Source organism: Gobio gobio (genome assembly GCF_949357685.1).
Source record: "Gobio gobio genome assembly, chromosome: 4".
NCBI lineage: Eukaryota > Metazoa > Chordata > Actinopteri > Cypriniformes > Gobionidae > Gobio > Gobio gobio.
Window position 1 is genome coordinate 17,044,570 of NC_137100.1, and position 18,143 is coordinate 17,062,712.

General features: G+C 38.1%; 1 protein-coding gene across 8 annotated transcripts in view; it reads left to right on the plus strand.

The window, feature by feature from the left end:
* Nucleotides 1–18,142, plus strand: part of mast4 (microtubule associated serine/threonine kinase family member 4) — a 170,279-nt gene extending 152,137 nt beyond the window's left edge. For 3 of the 8 annotated variants that reach the window (XM_079814507.1, XM_079814510.1, XM_079814513.1), the window contains 10 exons: nucleotides 186–311; nucleotides 742–857; nucleotides 4,310–4,431; nucleotides 4,682–4,896; nucleotides 7,025–7,222; nucleotides 9,192–9,418; nucleotides 9,877–9,999; nucleotides 10,106–10,242; nucleotides 10,966–11,150; nucleotides 11,371–18,142. In XM_079814507.1, the coding sequence (XP_079670633.1) occupies nucleotides 186–311; nucleotides 742–857; nucleotides 4,310–4,431; nucleotides 4,682–4,896; nucleotides 7,025–7,222; nucleotides 9,192–9,418; nucleotides 9,877–9,999; nucleotides 10,106–10,242; nucleotides 10,966–11,150; nucleotides 11,371–15,347 (5,426 nt within the window). In that variant the 3' untranslated portion in view covers nucleotides 15,348–18,142. Of the gene's footprint in view, nucleotides 1–185; nucleotides 312–741; nucleotides 858–4,309; nucleotides 4,432–4,681; nucleotides 4,897–7,024; nucleotides 7,223–9,191; nucleotides 9,419–9,876; nucleotides 10,000–10,105; nucleotides 10,243–10,944; nucleotides 11,151–11,370 lie in introns of all 8 variants that reach the window. The other 5 variants (XM_079814506.1, XM_079814508.1, XM_079814512.1 and 2 more) reach the window with 3 other exon arrangements.
* Nucleotide 18,143: the final 1 nt, after the last annotated feature.

Below are 18,143 nucleotides of genomic sequence, written 5' to 3' on the forward strand. Positions count from 1 at the left end.
TATGGTAAGTACATGCAACATATGTAACAAGGACACTGTAAAATAAAGTGTTACCCATTTGTATATATTTTTTTAAAGTAGACATAGAAATAGAATGTATTGGCTGTTGCTTCATTGCATCATGCCTGTTTAGGACATGATAAGGCTGTCGGGTTTTTCTGAAATTTTGGATGTGTATATTTAAGCAGGAGGGGCATATGAGGTCAAGCACCACCAGTTCTTTCACAGTCTGGACTGGAACAGCCTGCTGAGGCAGAAGGCAGAGTTTATCCCCCAGCTGGAGTCTGAGGATGACACTAGCTACTTTGACAGTGAGTGACAGCAGGAGTGAAGTCATTGTCCTTCATGGTCCATGCAGGCAGAGCAGGGCTGAGAGCCAGTGTCCATGTCTGATTTGTATGTCTTAAGTGAGGATCAGATGTTCCCAGACTGATTAGTCACATATTAGTAAAGCACAGTTGGTTGGTGATATGATTCTTGGTCATTTGTTTGGAGAAATTTCAATAATTTGCTCTAGCTAAGTGAGTTGGACTCTTCAGTATCAAATTGTTTGCATGTTACAAAATAAATATAGATTTAGGTAAAAATACTGTTTGTGCATTGTATCATTCATGACCAAGCTAGGTGACAGAATGTTCGTTTTTTTCAGTAAACTTCACTTTAAAATGTATAATGGAGTCTTAAAATAGCTGACATGAGACGCATCACAGCGTAATGTGACACATTTTCTTTCAATCGCAGCACGGTCTGATAGGTACCATCACTTAGAAACTGAGGAGGAGGAGGAGGATACCAATGATGAAGATTTCAATGTGGAACTGCGGCAGTTTTCCTCATCTTCACACCGATTCTCCAAAGTGAGTTGTGTCTCTCTCTCTTTCCTCACATACAGAACACTTGATAAATACATGCAGTGCAGAATGACTCCGATTAGAAGAGTCCTGTTCAGCGGATGAATTATATGTTTGTAATTTGCATGTTTTAATAAAGACGTCTAACACTATGGCCAACAGTCTCTGGGATAAAGCTCATCTCATAGATTTACATGCATTTGCTTTTGAAATAGGGATACATTTTTGTAGTTCAGGGAACAATATCATACACAACAAATACTTGTGCACATTTTTGTTCTCAGGCATGCAGGGCTTTGGTGCATTGCAGTATGAGTTCCTTCTAGAAACTATCATGCTTGCAATGCTTGCAGTGAAGATGTGTGGTGAAGGCTGTGTTTTATAGTTAGACCAGTGGTTCTCAACAGTGGTTCTCAAACAACAACAAAAAAAGGATTACTTGATTCTATCTATTTTTAGGATTTGTATTAAGTTATATATATTTTTTTTAAGTTATTTAAAGTTTTTATAAGTTTATATATATATATATATATATATATATATATATATATATATATATGTATGTATGTATGTATGTATGTATGTATGTATGTATGTATGTATGTATGTATGTATGTATGTATGTATGTATGTATGTATGTATGTATGTATGTATGTATGTATGTATGTATGTATGTATGTATGTATGTATGTATGTATGTATGTATGTATGTATGTATGTATGTATGTATGTATGTATGTATGTATGTATGTATGTATGTATGTATGTATGTATGTATGTATGTATGTATGTATGTATGTATGTATGTGTGTATGTATGTGTGTATGTATGTATGTATGTATGTGTGTATGTATGTGTGTATGTATGTGTGTATGTATGTGTGTATGTATGTGTGTATGTATGTGTGTATGTATGTGTGTATGTATGTGTGTATGTATGTGTGTATGTATGTGTGTATGTATGTGTGTATGTATGTGTGTATGTATGTGTATATGTATGTGTATATGTGTGTGTGTGTGTGTGTGTATATATATATAATGTGTGTATGTATATATATATATGTATATATATATATATACACATATATATATATATATATATATATATATATATATATATATATATATATATATATATATATATATATATATATATATATACAGACACACACACACACACACACACACACACACACACACACACACACACACATATATACTGTGAGGAAAATAAGTATTTGAACACCCTGCTATTTTGCAAGTTCTCCCACTTGGAAATCATGGAGGGGTCTGAAATTGTCATCGTAGGTGCATGTCCACTGTGAGAGACATAATCTAAAAAAAAAAATCCAGAAATCACGATATATGATTTTTTTTACTATTTATTTGTATGATACAGCTGCAAATAAGTATTTGAACACCTCTCTATCAGCTAGAATTCTGACCCTCAAAGACCTGTTAGTCTGCCTTTAAAATGTCCACCTCCACTCCGTTTATTATCCTAAATTAGATGCACCTGTTTGAGGTGGTTAGCTGCATAAAGACACCTGTCCACCCCATACAATCAGTAAGAATCCAACTACTAACATGGCCAAGCCCAAAGAGCTCTCCAAAGACACTAGAGACAAAATTGTACACCTCCACAAGGCTGGAAAGGGCCACGGGGAAATTGCCAAGCAGCTTGGTGAAAAAAGGTCCACTGTTGGAGCAATAATTAGAAAATGGAAGAAGCTAAACATGACTGTCAATCTCCCTCAGACTGGGGTCCATGCAAGATCTCACCTCGTGGGGTCTCAATGATCATAAGAAAGGTGAGAAATCAGCCCAGAACTACACAGGAGGAGCTGGTCAATGACCTGAAAAGAGCTGGGACCACCGTTTCCAAGGTTACTGTTGGTAATACACTAAGACGTCATAGTTTGAAATCATGCATGGCACGGAAGGTTCCCCTGCTTAAACCAGTACATGTCCAGGCCCGTCTTAAGTTTGCCAATGACCATTTGGATGATCCAGAGGAGTCATGGGAGAAAGTCATGTGGTCAGATGAGACCAAAATAGAACTTTTTGGTCATAATTCCACTAAACGTGTTTGGAGGAAGAAAAAAGATGAGTACCATCCCAAGAACACCATCCCTACTGTGAAGCATGGGGGTGGTAGCATGATGCTTTGGGGGTGTTTTTCTGCACATGGGACAGGGTGACTGCACTGTATTAAGGAGAGGATGACCAGGCCCATGTATTGCGAGATTTTGGGGAACAACCTCCTTCCCTCAGTTAGAGCATTGAAGATGGGTCGAGGCTGGGTCTTCCAACATGACAATGACCCGAAGCACACAGCCAGGATAACCAAGGAGTGGCTCTGTAAGAAGCATATCAAGGTTCTGGCGTGGCCTAGCCAGTCTCCAGACCTAAACCCAATAGAGAATCTTTGGAGGGAGCTCAAACTCCCTGTTTCTCAGCGACAGGCCAGAAACCTGACTGATCTAGAGAAGATCTGTGTGGAGGAGTGGGCTAAAATCCCTCCTGCAGTGTGTGCAAACCTGGTGAAAAACTACAGGAAACATTTGACCTCTGTAATTGCAAACAAAGGCTACTGTACCAAATATTAACATTGATTTTCTCAGGTGTTCAAATACTTATTTGCAGCTGTATCATACAAATAAATAGTTAAAAAATCATACATTGTGATTTCTGGATTTTTTTTTTTAGATTATGTCTCTCACAGTGGACATGCACCTACGATGACAATTTCAGACCCCTCCATGATTTCTAAGTGGGAGAACTTGCAAAATAGCAGGGTGTTCAAATACTTATTTTCCTCACTATATATATATATATATATTATTGATTTAAATAATTAATTCATCCTCCCTTAGAAGTTTGCTGAGGCCCCCTAGTGGGTCCCGCCCCCCTCATTAAGAACCACTGTATTAGACAGATTTTAAATAGTGAGATGGTTTGTGAAATGTAAATTTTATTTCAATTTTATATGAACATTCTTTGTCATGCATTGCAGGCTGATTGCATTTGATAATAAGGGGTGATTGGTGATTGCCATTTTATTAATTGTTTTGTACTAATTTCAGATTTGTATAAAAACTTATGATTTTAATAAAAATAAAAAATTTAATAAAAAGCATGAAGCTGCATCTCTTACCTCAACCCAAACACAACCCTAAAGTGGGGTATGAGAAGATCAGACAAAATTAGATTGTACAAATTTATTTGAATTTGCCACCAATTTGGCTTGGGAGAGTAGTGATCCAGAACAACCTAGGAACAACCTAGCAGTAACCTAGAAACCAACAGAGGCATTTCTAGTTACCTTTTACATGTGTGTGCTTCAGCATTCATTGTCTCATTCTCATGGTTGTATTCTGTGGCTTATGTTTACTTAGAGATGTAATGGAGTTTATTGATGCATATATAAATGCTGTTTGTTTGTGTCTGTGTGGTAGGTGTACAGTAGTCTGGATCTGTCTCGAGGACAGCTGGAGGAGAAAGGAGAACAGACGGAGAAAACAACAGACAGTCCTCTAACTGTTGACTCACTGAGCTGGACTCCAGACTTTACTGAGATGTATGTTACCCACAAACCCTGTCCATAAAAAGGCTCAGATCCAGTGTAAAAATTAAGACCTCATCATAGAATAAATGCACCTATACTCACATGCCACTCGCAGAAAATGATTTTCAATAAATTATTTATTTTGACATTAACATTTAATATACAAGAAACCAGCTACCATGTTCCTAAAACCACCTTAAGTTTGTAGAACCTTTTTTTTCCAGGTGGATCATATAATTTTTTTCTTGTTTTTCTTCTTCAGCCCCTCTCTCTCTCATTCTTCTGACACTGAGAGCACCAGCTTGAGCAGATGCTCTGGTCTCCCTAAGTTTGCCATCTCAGCAGAAGTGGAGGGTGGTGAGGGCTCCCTGTCTCTGGAAGACCCCAGTAAAGTGACCTTCAGTATTGGGGAGTTGCCTCAGGATGAGCCTGATCCAACCACACCCTGTAGCACCATCAGTAACTCCACCCTCTCAGGTACAGTGCTGATTTGCTCCACAAAAATGTTCAGTTACACTTTATTTCGATGGTCCATTTTAGACATTCTACTTACTCTAAATACTCTTGGTTGTGCTGCTTCCAGTAGTGTTTGTTTATGTTAGAGCTTTTATCCAATCATATTTCAGCCATCATGTGTTGCCAGGTCAAAGAAATCTGCCTTGAGGCCTTCAGAATCAATATTGCGGGCGCCTCTAGCTTAAAATGAATGGCAATGAAACGTTGTGCTTTAACCAATCAGATAGTCACTCCGATTTAATCAGCCAATCAGGTTTCGAGTTGGCGACAGCAGGGCCATCTAGCTAGCGTACAATAATGTTGGCATTTTCATGTCCTTTGATTGGATGGTCAGAGAGCATACTAGTAGCCACAAGATAAAACATCTGTAGTTTTAATTGTGTTTTTTCAAACCTCAATGGCTGACAGAGGAGAAGAAATGAATGTATTAATTAACATACTTACAAAGCCATTTTCAAAATTCCCGCATACTGCCTTCTCCAGCTTAACGCACAGAACGCTATTCGATCTGTCCCGGCTAAAAATGAACTAACTGCCATCACTGATTTTGAAGTCCCGCGGATCTCCTTGATTTATTTGAGAGGATGGGTCAGCTGCGCACATTGGCATGTTTTGTGTACAAATAATCATAGCCTATTTTGGTGAGTAAGTTAAGCTATAATGCATTTTATTTACAGTTTTTATGTCCTACAGTCAACCCTGGGCTGGCTAATCCGTGCCCCGTTTTTTCCGTGATGAATGTGATAAATTTTTTTCTTGTAAATTCATGATCTATTTTTTTAAATTATTATTTTCGTTATTAATATATTATTTACAACATTTTCAAACTATTAAAATATAGTTTTGTGGGGTTTAAATGTAAAACACTTTGTATTATCTTTGAACCTCACCTGAAATAAATGTGTCATACTGTTGGTAAGATTTTTCAAGAACCATTTATGCCGTTGCATTTTCTTTTGTGTAAAATTTGCAGAAAAAAAACGCACAATTTGCTTTCCGTGGTCGGAGAACTCAAAAGGTAACGTTAGCCTACTACACAAATGCACGGAAACCCCGGAGCGGATCGATGCTTCTGTTAGATATGATGTATGTGGCGCAGTTGTGGCTGCAGTGAAAGGAGACTTGTTGAATTTTGTCAATTGGGTTTCCTGCATTAATAATGCTTAAATGATTTAATAATTTAATAATTCATTCTCGCTCCATGAGAGACGCAACACCCTGTTATACTGCGTTTCTGTTTAATATTAATGGTTTATTAAGAGGTGAATTAATTCAGGTTGGATACCACTGAAGGCCTAGGCGTGAAATGCACGGCCCGCCACTAAGCAGACTATAGCAGACTGTTAGGTGTTAGGGTTTGGGTTATAGAATAAGTTGGCATGCACTTGCAAAGTCTGTTTTGGGATGATCAAAATAAAATGTTAGCAGATATTAAGTAGACAGTCTACTTATACTCTAATGACTTGTAGTTGACATGCAGTTGCAAAGTTACTTAGTAGAATGTCTAAAGTGGACCATCAAAATGTGTTACCAAATATAAAATTTTGTCTGGGGTCTCGAGAGTTAAGGAAAAAAAAAAAGATTTTTAAATGTATAAATAAATAAGTAAATTGTAATATACTTATTACAATTAGGGTATGTTTTCACAACAACAATGATCACATTTTTTTTTCCCTTTTGTGTTTTTCGTATACAGACCACAATGTTATCAAAATTATCCTTGTTCACACGGATCACTTTTTTAAAAAAAACGCTGTATTATGCATGCCAGGTCAGTAGTTGGCGATGTCACTTTAAGAAACACTATGTGCCTATAGACTGAACACATATGTATGCGCGTCATATTACCATTTTCACAAATCAGTTTTTTGTAGTTTACATGGAGACAATAATGTTAAAAAGTAAAAAGTGCACATTGAAACCTGTTTTCGAAAGTTTGCGTCTTCGAAATGAAATTGAACACAGATTCAGTGCAGACCTACTTTACTTATTATATATATATATATATTATATATATATATAATGCTCTGGAAATAGTGTCTGGTCTGTTTAGTGCATCTCTCTACTTAATCTTTTTTTTTCTGAGTAGGCAGCTTCTCTGAGCACCTGGATCAGGTGCCGTCCCAGGGAGATGGAGGGGAGAGTCTGGACATCTCCTGTAAGCCCTCGTCTGACACAGGCTCCTTCCTGACTGCTCCCAAACCCGAGACTACGGACAAACAGTGTGCAGTCAGCAAAGTGCCAAAATCAGTATCTACCAGTGCCCTGTCACTCATGATCCCTGGAGGTGAGTGTATGCTAGTGCTGGAAGAACATGTGTTGTGTTGATGTGTATGTGATCGAGTCTGCTGGGGTGTCTTTGCATGTGTGGCCAAGTGTTATTATCCATGTCAGGGGTTCCCAAACTTTGTGTCATCTTTTTGTTAGTTACAGTGGCATGAAAAAGTATGTGAACCGCTTGCATAATCTGTGAAAATGGGAATAATTTTAACTAAATAGAGGGGGTCATACAAAATACATGTTATTTTTTATTTAGTACTGTCCTGAATACGATATTTTACATCATTTTTTTACTTATAGTCCACAAGACAAAAAAATAGCTGAATTTATTAAAATAACCTTGATAATAAGTTTATGAACCATTGATTCTCAGTGCTGTGTGTCGTTCCCTGGATGATCCATGGCTTTTTTTTTTTTTTTTGTGTTGGTTGTTCACGAGTCCCTTGTTTGTCCTGAGCAGTTAAACTGCCCAATGTTCTTCAGAAAAATCCTCCAGGTCCTGCACATTCTTCAGTTTTCCAGCCTCTTTTTCATATTTGAACCCTCTCCAGCAATGACTGTATGATTTTGAGATCCATCTTTTCACACTGAGGACAATTGAGGGACTCAAACACAACTACTAAAAAAGGTTCGAACATTCACTGATGCTCCAGAAGGAAACTCAATGCATTAAGAGCTGAGGGGTGTAAACCTATTGAATTTGAAAATCAAGGTAAATTGTACTTAATTTGTCTTCTGGGAAACATGCAAGTATCTTCTGTTGCTTCTGAAGGGCAGTACTAAATGAAAAAATATATATATTTAAACAAAATAAGAATAATTTGGACATCTTCATCCTGTTCAAAAGTTTTCACCCCCCGGCTCTTAATGCATTGTTTCCTTCTGGAGCATCAGTGAATGTTTCAACCTTTTTTAGGTTCATAAACTTTTTATCAGGGTTATTTTAATAATTTTTGTCTTGTGGAATATATGTAAACATTTTTTATGTTAAATATTTTATTCAGGACAGTACTAAATAAAAAATAGCATGCATTTTGTATGATCCCTCTTATTTAGTTAAAATGATTCCCATTTTCACAGATTCTGCAAGTGGTTCACATACTTTTTCATGCCACTGTATTTTGTGTACAAGAACTACATGAGAAAGTAATGTTTTAACCTTTACATTAAATTATTTTAATTTATATATAAATGGTATAGTAAAAGATTTAGCCTTTTTTCACACCTCTAAACAATTTAAATGAACTGCAGATAAGTGATGAGCTTACAGCATTTGAAAAGCACACTTTCTCCTACACATTCATATACATTGTTAAAAAGTTAGTAAGTTAGGCATTGTTAAAAAGTTAGTAAGTTAGGCATTAGTAAAAAAAAAAAAAATCTAAGAAATGAATACTTTTTTCAGCAAGGATTTGTGAAATTTATCAAAAATGACCGTAAAGAATTTTACAGTTACATACATTTTCTATTTCAAATAAATCATGCTCTTTACATTCTGAAAAAGGAAAATGTGTCAATTGTTTTCTGTAAGAAATTATTCTTGAGCACCAAATCAGCATATTAAAATGATTTCTGAAGGATCATGTGATACTGAAGACAGGACTAATGGCTGTATTAAAATAGAAAACAGTTCTTTTAAATTGGAATAATTTTTCATACAATCATTGTTTTTACTTTATTGTTTGATCAAATAAATGCAGCCATGGTAAAACAAAAACTTGAACTTCTTTCAAAAACATTTAATAAAATCTTACAAACCCCAAACTTTTGAACAGTAGTGTAAAGGTTACCTTAATATTTAATTTAATAAAATGAATTTAATCTATGTGCTGGACTTAATGCTAATGTATACTAAAGTTAAGTAAACAAATCCACTGTTCAGTCTTCAATAAAAGTAAGGTGGTTACTTGCTTATGTACAGTGCCAAACTACTGATTTATTAATATATGATTTGACCTATCTTCTTGTTCCCCCAGATGTTTTTGCTATGTCACCATTAGCAAGCCCCATTTCGCCATACTCACTGTCATCAGACCCATCCTCTAGAGACTCCTCCCCCAGCCGAGATTCCTCACTTAGCGGTGTCAGCAGTCGTCAGCCAATCATCATCCACAGTTCAGGGAAGAAGTTTGGCTTCACTCTGCGAGCGATTCGGGTCTACGCCTGTGACAGTGACGTTTATACGGTTTATCACATGGTCTGGGTAAGTCAACTTTATTTATTTATATAGCGCTTTTAACAATGTAGATTGTTTCAAAGCAGCTTTACTGTGTTAAACAGGAAAATAATGCAGCATAATTTTATTCAGCTGTATAGCCATTCTGGAAAAAACTCTGATGTCATCAGTTCATTTCAATTATCATACAGTGATAGTGTGGGCTTTAGATCAATAATTCGATCAGTAATTTAGTTTAAAGGGTTAATTTAGTTTATTATTTAGATTTATTTCAATGTTTAGTTGAAAAATTTCGTTTACGTGTGGGCGAGCTGTCCAGTACATCACGATAAAAGCCAAACAGCTGACATATATTCTTATTTGTTGAGGTCATGGCTGGTTAGGGCATAACTATGTAAAAATGTATTCCATTTTGATTTCTTTAAGACATTTATGAAAGCTTTTGAACTATAAGATTTTTTTTTGTTTGGTTTGTTTGGGAATAGAACGTAGAGGATGGTGGTCCTGCTCACAAGGCTGGTCTTAAGGCTGGAGACCTGATCACTCATGTAAATGGAGAAACAGTTCATGGGCTGCTTCACACTGAGGTGGTGGAACTACTGCTGAAGGTGCAAAAACCAATTGATGTTAAAACCACAACACTATTTTCACTGCTTGTTTTTCATTTTGTGTAAAAAGTATTTCTGTAAGTGAAACTTGCATGTGTTTTTACAGAGTGGAAGTAAAGTTGCTATATCCACAACCCCTTTTGAAAACACTTCTATCAAAACTGGTCCAGCTCGAAGAAATAGTTACAGAAGCAAAATGGTGAGAAGAACCAAGAAACCCAAGAAAGAGAAAACCCAAGAAAGGTAAGAAAAAAGGAACATCACTATTCTTGTTTAGGTTTTTACAATTGTCTGTTTACATAACCACATAAATTTGGATAAGCTACCTACACCTAAGTAGCAAGATCCCCCCCACTGCCACTAGATGTAGTTGTTGTTGCAATATTTTTGTAATCTACACTCATTGACTGTGCTTAGAATGGAAAATTAGTGTACTTACTACTGCATACAATGCATTATATATACTGTATATTGCCTAATAGTTTCATGGTATTATTTGAAACCGTAGGCAGTATGTAATTATAATCATTTTAGTTGTTTATCAGATGTTAATGTTAAAGAATATATTGTCATATGACCTTAATATTGGCAAGTGTATTTCTGTTGCATTCCTCTTGCAAAGAAATTGTTTTAACATTTTAATAATTTTTTGTTGTTGATTTTTTTTGTTTAGTTTTTTGTAAAACTAAAAAACAAAAACAAAAATATATATATATATAGATATAGATATAGATATAGATATATAGAGAGAGAGAGAGAGAGAGAGAGAGAGAGAGACTTTTGATATTTCTTAGCGCATTGCATTAAGAAATATAGTATTCCATTAAGCGTGCTTTCAATATATCCTGTACATTCTTACAAATTAGAAGCATATTGTATGCTGCAAAAGTAATATGAGTAGTATTTGGTACTATGTCATTCTGAATATTCCAATTGTTTTTTCAGTCACACTTTTTCCCTCTCCAGGCGGCGTTCTGTATTCAAGCGCTTTGCCATGCAGCCCTCTCCACTTTTACACACCAGTCGCAGTTTCTCCTCGCTGAACCGCTCTCTGTCTTCAGGAGAGAGTCTGCCTGGATCTCCCACACACAGCATCTCACCACGCTCCCCCACAGCTGCCTTTCGCCCAGCACCTGACTTCAGCCAGTCAGGTTTGTGTCTTACATTACCTAGACAATGTTTCTGATAAAAACACATTTTAATCATGTTTGATGTCACATGTCAAGGGAGGTAAATATTTGCTGCTTTAGTGCTCTGAGCATTTCCTGTTCAGTTCAATGTGGAATTATAAAATCTGAATCTGAGTCATTTTAAAAAAGAATGTTGCCACTGTATTATCTTCATATGTTATCTTTCCACTTTTTGTTGTAGGTGGAACTTCATCACAGAGTAGCTCTCCCAGTTCCAGTGCACCTAACTCACCTGCTGGCTCTGGCCACATCCGACCCAGCACTCTGCATGGCCTGGGTCCCAAACTACCTGGACGGCTCCGTCAGGGCCGACGTAAATCAGCAGGGAGCATTCCTCTCTCACCATTAGCTCGCACACCCTCCCCTACTCCTCAGCCTCAGCCAACTTCTCCTCAGAGGTCCCCATCTCCCTTGCTGGCTCACACTGTGGGAAGCTCCAAAACTTCTCAGGCCTTCCCTACCAAAATGCACTCACCCCCCACTATTGTACGCCATATGGTGCGACCGAAAAGTGCAGAGCCTCCTCGGTCCCCACTCCTGAAGCGAGTCCAATCCGAGGAGAAGCTCTCCCCTTCTTACGCGGGTGACAAAAAACATTTATGCACCCGAAAGCACAGTTTGGAGGTCACCCAAGAGGAGTCTCAAGGGGAGGCCTCATCTAGAGGGGAGTATACCCCATCATACATAGAGGAGAGCACTTCTTGTGAGCCACCCACTATTACTCGGGTGAGGCCTGCTGAGCAGGGTTGCCTAAAGCGGGCTGTCACTCGCAAAGTTGGCCGACAGGAGTCAGTAGAGGAGCTAGATAGGGAGAAGCTGAAGGCCAAAGTGGTGGTGAAGAGGCAGGACTGGGCTGAGAGACGGGAGTCCATGCAAAAACAAGACACCATGCAAGATGTGGAAGGTGCTGCTGGTGAAGAAAAGGAGTGGGGTGTCCTAACACGTCCCACTGCGAGAACCCAGGTTTCTGAATCTGGATCCTTGGATAAGTCTACAAATGTTACTTTAAAGGATGTCCTCTACAAAAAACTAAACCCAAGAGTCTGTGAGAGCATAGCAGAGTCTGTCACCAGTGGGGACTGTGTATCATTTTTAAGTGAAAATGTGCGGTCACTTTCATGTCAATCAGAGCGACAAATGTCTTGGTCAATGAAGGAAGGTAATAAACCAGAGAGGTTAGATTTCAAAGCCTCCAACATGGAGTTTGCTAGGAAGAGGCAGTCCTTTGAGGAGAGGGAGGAATCCTTGTGTCGAATATCCTCTGGTGTTCATGAAAGCATTCATTTCAACACCACTAGGTCAAAAAGTCTTCAGCTGGATTCTGCATTGGCTTTAGAACATGTTAAAGGGGGCATGTGCAATATCCATGGCACTTCTGAAACTTTGGCTCCTAAGCTTTTTAGTGGGAGAGGGGAGAGTGCGGTGGAAAAACTTCAGATGATCGCTTCTGATGGCCCTATCAGGAAGACCTCCTCGGAGTACAAATTGGAGGGTCGGCTTGTTTCGTCTTTAAAGCCTCTAGAGGGCACCTTGGACATTGGTCTGCTTTCTAGACCTCGTGTATCCAAGACTGACACATGTCTTTCCAAAATGGCAGAAAGCCATGGTGAAAGTGTTATATCAGCTGAGGATCTATGTGTAAAACAGCCAATTCAACAGAAAACCACAGAAAAACAGAAAGGTCCACAGACAGTCCATAAAGACAGTGTGTATTTGAGCAGTAAAATCATTACAAAAGAAGAGTCCATTTCCAATAAGGACTGTACAATAAATCCAGCTTGCAATGAGGCCCTGTACGATAGAAATAAAGTAAATGATGGAATGAAGTTGCAGATTACAACCAGTAAACTAGAGTCCATAGACACAAGTGTGAAATCTGAAAGTAGGCTAAAGACAGCTCAGGAGATGAGGGCTGCACGACACAGTGCTCATTTCGCATGTGGGAAAACACCCTCTATCAGGGAAGTCAGCAATGAAGACCAGGAAGATGACATGGAAAATATAGAGGAGACCTCTCCAAAGCAAAATGAAACTCAACAGATACAACCAGTCCTTAATAAAGCCAATGAACCTGACAAGTCCCTAGTGTCTTCTGCTTTTATTGCCCAACTCAACTCTGTCCAGCAAACCCGAGAAGCAAATTCTGGCAAAAATAATAGTAGACTGAGTGAGACACCAACCAGTTTGCCCAGTTCAGCATTGTCCACTGAGAAGGATAGCATAAATAAAGACAAACCAGCCAACACATACGCTTCAGTGATAAAACCGATCCATCCATCGAAAGACGTTACAGACAATGCAGTTGCGACATTAAGCCCAACCTTGGCTGCATCCAAGTCTCTGATAGATAAAAGGAATAGGGCTGGCAGCACCAAAGACTTTTCTGACCTCAATCCAGAGTGTCTTCAAGATTTAAAGGGAAGCACATCATCTACCAGAGTAAAAAGTTTAGACAAAAACATGGAGTCTGCAATCAGAGACAGAACTGATTGTACGCCAACCTCAGCTGCTGACTCCGGACAGGCTAAACCAGAGAAATATGTCAAAGAAACAGCACCCACCCTGCACAGTCTGTCTGTAGGCTCTTCAGTCACAACATCCATTGTGTCTTCTGTCTCAACACTAGCAGATGCACCTGAGGCCCATATTATTAAAAACTCGTTGTCTCCCAAGCCTACCCTTCAAAGAAAAGCCTCTCCATCTACCATTGCCACCCCACTGAAAACCATGTCTTCTACTGATTCAAAATCCCAGGCCTGTGCAAGCACCACCCCACAAGTTTCTGGGTTGGCTGAAGTAAAATCTACCACCATCCAACCTCCACAGTCGGATCAGACATGTGCCAAAATGTCAAGCTCTGTTGGTTTGGCAAATAAACAGACAGCAAATAATTCAGCTCAACTCTCCAAACAAATCTCAGACAGAAAACTAAATTCTGATGTGTCAAGTGGTTGCAAAGAATTCAATGTGCAAACCCATCAGTCTCAACCAGCCTTAAACAAAAAACAACATTCAGACAAGGTAAATCCAGTGGAGACAAGTAGCCAAATCAATTTAACGGTAAAGGATCGGCCAGCATGTGGAGACAAAATGGACTCGAGAGATAAAATAGCCCCTAAAAAGGACTTCAAATGCAGTGTGACTGAAAAGATTACCTGTGCCCCTAACCCGAACTCTTCAGGCAAAGCTGAAGTTTCAAAAAACTGTGAAAAGCAAGAAGCCATCTTCAGAAGCCAAGTAAACATGAATATCACATCAAAGGACACAGGTGCAAGCCCACCAAAGACTAGAAGTTGTGACACTTCAACAAAAGACACTGTGCATGTGCAATCCACAATAAAAACAGAAGAAAAACTGAAATTCAAGAGTGTTCTTGACATAGACACCCAGAAGGTTGATAAGCAAGTTATAGGCATGTCCACGACAGAGACAAGTTCAGCACAGACCGCAGTAAAACAGACGTCTGGCACTGCTATATTGAAACAAACACCTTTGAGTTCGAAAAACAAGCCCAGAGTAGACTCACCACTTGTTGTGCAATCTATTGGGAAGGCCGTTGAAGATAAGGGGAAGCAGGTAAACAGAGCACAGCTACAGCCCATTGTCAAGGACATCATAGTAAATCCAAAGGAGCTAAGAGAGTCAGTCTTGTCTACACCTAAATCCCAGCCTCAGAAAGAGACCCGTACTGGTTCTCAAGGTGGATCCGTGCCAGTGTTGCCAGTACCAGCTGTTAAAATACATGTGTCTAGTGGGCTTCCTCCTGGTAAGGGCAGTGCTGCTGTGGTTGAAACACTGGGACCTTCCTCTAAGGAACAAGTAAAGTCCAGAATTGACATTCCAAGATCAGAGTCTCTCAAGGGCTCTAGCACAAGTGATCCCGTAGAGAAGACTACACCTGCTATATCTAGTCCTGACCCTAAACATGTCGCCAGTGAGTCAAAGGTGTCTGACAAACAGATTTCATCCAACCGAAAAGAGCAAGTAGAAAAGAAGAGAAAGGAACCCAATCAAGATGCATCGTCAGCACCCAAAAATAACCGTAAAGACTCATCAAGAGGCATGCCTTTGGCAAAGGATAGTTGTACTCTTGAAAAAGATTCAGTCCGTTCTAAACAAACAAAGGATCCGCTACGTGGTTTAAGTTGTAAAAAGTGATGTATTGTAGTTGCCAAGCGTATTACATTTTAAAAGGACTGAGGATGTAAACTTCATTTTTGTCTATATGTAATAACTTTAAGCCTTCCTATCTGAGGACCGGTGAAGCTGTTACTTTGGGTATTCATGAGAAACCAGAGAATGGAATTTGTTTGTTTGTTTTGTGATCTATAATGCTTTGTTAATATTATGTCTAAAAAAAGTGTAGTCTAAATGTTAACATGTTTTGCTGCTGATTTGTGGTCACGTTTTAGATCTTGCAAAAGCGCCAAAAGTAGACATTGTATTGTGTTGCGGTGTGATGTAACAAGTGGCGTGTGCAATAACTGTGGAGACGGAGTGTAGATGCCTTTTTTAAGGCTTAAATGAACTGTGCCAATTAGGGAGTGTAATTATACCAAACAAAAAGCACCTCAAATTTAGAGCTGAAGGTGCATGTTAACTGACTGTGTAAAAAAGGCTTCACGCTCATTCAAGCTAGCGTTATGCATTTTACTGGTTTTTGATGCATTTAAAAACCACTAGGAAAGTATATGTAGCAATGGTGCTAATAATATGGCTTACACTCTGCAAGTAGAACAGATCACTACAATTTATTTTGTTTTTTGTCTGAACGTTTTTTTTTTGTTTTTTTCATTTGACCTTATCAGCAAAGTTTTGTTTTGGGTAGTGGTGCACAGAGGAAATGCACTTTGTCCTGTGCTTCTCACCTGGAACTATTTTATATTGGAATCATCTTATGGTTCTGGAATCGTAGTGGAAGGGGCCTTAGAGTTTTTGGGGGGAATATGACTTGCTGTTCTTAGCAGGTCATGGCAAAATTCACATTCCTTTCCCATGCATTTCTACTGATTAATTTTTATGCAATATATTGTAAATACGGCAGCATTAATTGTACAGAGGGATCGGTTGAAAATGAGTGTTGTATGTTTTATATGTATATATTTTGCTATGTCATATGTTTGTATACTGTATTCAATGTTAGTCGCTAGTGATGTCATCTGCTCAGTAATTGCGCTGATATAGAGTCTAAACTAGCAGAATAATCATAGTCTCACTCTGAAATGAAGTGTATTTGAAGTTTCACTGAGGTATGTAGGGGTTAACCACATGCATTTTCAGATATGTATTTTAAGTGACGCAGCAGAGTTGTTCTCTAAATGTTCGTACTTGAAGCCGCTTGAAATCATGCATTTACATTAAAACAGAGACAAGGCAGATGTAGAACATTATATAAAAGGCCAGTTTCAGAAACTGAAGGATTACCCCATGATTAAGTTTTGCTACTATGTAGATTATATACAATCTGTTTTTCAAAAAAAGAACAATATCAAGGTTTTAGGGCTAACGTTTCCCATTTAGCATACAAGAACATGATGTACTTCCCCTGGTCTGGTTAAAGGGGCTTATACAGGGATAATCAAATGCGCTTTAGCAACTTGGCATTGTGGTATGTCAGGGCTTGTGGTAAAAGTCAGGAGTTTGCTCATTTTTCATGTCCAATCAGTTTCTAACATATTCATATGCAAAGTGCAACACTTATAAATGGCGATTGTGTAATACTGTGCAAAATGCATTTGTGCTATTAACATCTCTAGTCATGCAGTCGGACTGATAAGTGCATTTACTGCACTTTTTAGACCTTTCAAAGCGCTCTTTCCTTTTTCCTCGTTCCCTAACATTTAAAAGCATATTTTTCATTGGTTAAGCTTGATTAGATCTTTAGGGAGTTGCATAGTGACCACTGAAGGTTAGTATCAGGAGTGGGGGAATCGTTGTGTCTTTTGATATTTGGTCTTAACTTTAAACCTGCTGTAGCTCTACTGGTATGTATACATCACATGCCAACTTAAAGCAAAGGAACTCTATATCTAGGTCCATTTCAGGATACTTATATTGTGAAACATCTAGGCTATATTACAGTATGATATTGAAGTATTTGCAATTAATGTTTTATGTAAACTGAGCATATGAGCTGGACACGCAAATGTGCATAATTACCTAAATAACAGAATACACCATGTAAAAAGTAGCCAATTCAAAGTTGATTGTATAGATTTTAAACCATATTAGCACACAAGTTTCTGTTCCTCGGAGACTTCACACATGTAGTGTAGGAGGTCTGAAGAGATACAAGGCACCTTAAGATAAACACAACACTTATTGGGATTTTGAGGACAACATATTAACTTTAATGATAATGATAATATGTGAATGTTTTATAGGGCATATGTATTGTCTGTTCTCAAATATCAATAATATTGCCATGAATTAACCCCAGACATTTAATTTGTTGGTATTTCTTTTCTTTATCCCCCTTCCTTTTCTGACAATTAATGTTTGAATCCTTAAAGAAGCACATTAAATGCTTGTTTACAACTACTTCATGGATGTATATTTTGTACATTTGTGTTATTTGCCAAATTAATGTGCTTCGTCACAGGCAGTTATGCTGTGATCGATGTGTGTGTGTGAGCGTGTGTGTGCGTGTGTGAGTTCCTCTTAGCGGACACTTGCTGTTGAAGAACGTCTGTGTGGTAGCCTAATTGTTTGTTGTCTTTCCAGTTCAGTATGTTCTTGCTTGTTTCCTGAAGTTTTCTTTTGTCTCTCTATGTGTGAAAACAGTGTTTATGTAGATGACTCTGCTTATCATTGTCTTTTAGGATCTGTGCAATAAGAGATGTGGTTTTGAGTTTTGTACATCACCCACAGAAAGCTCTATGGATGTCATAGATGTTGTATACTATAGTAATATTTATACTTCTAAAGTTGTATAATACTGAAAATAAAAAGGCA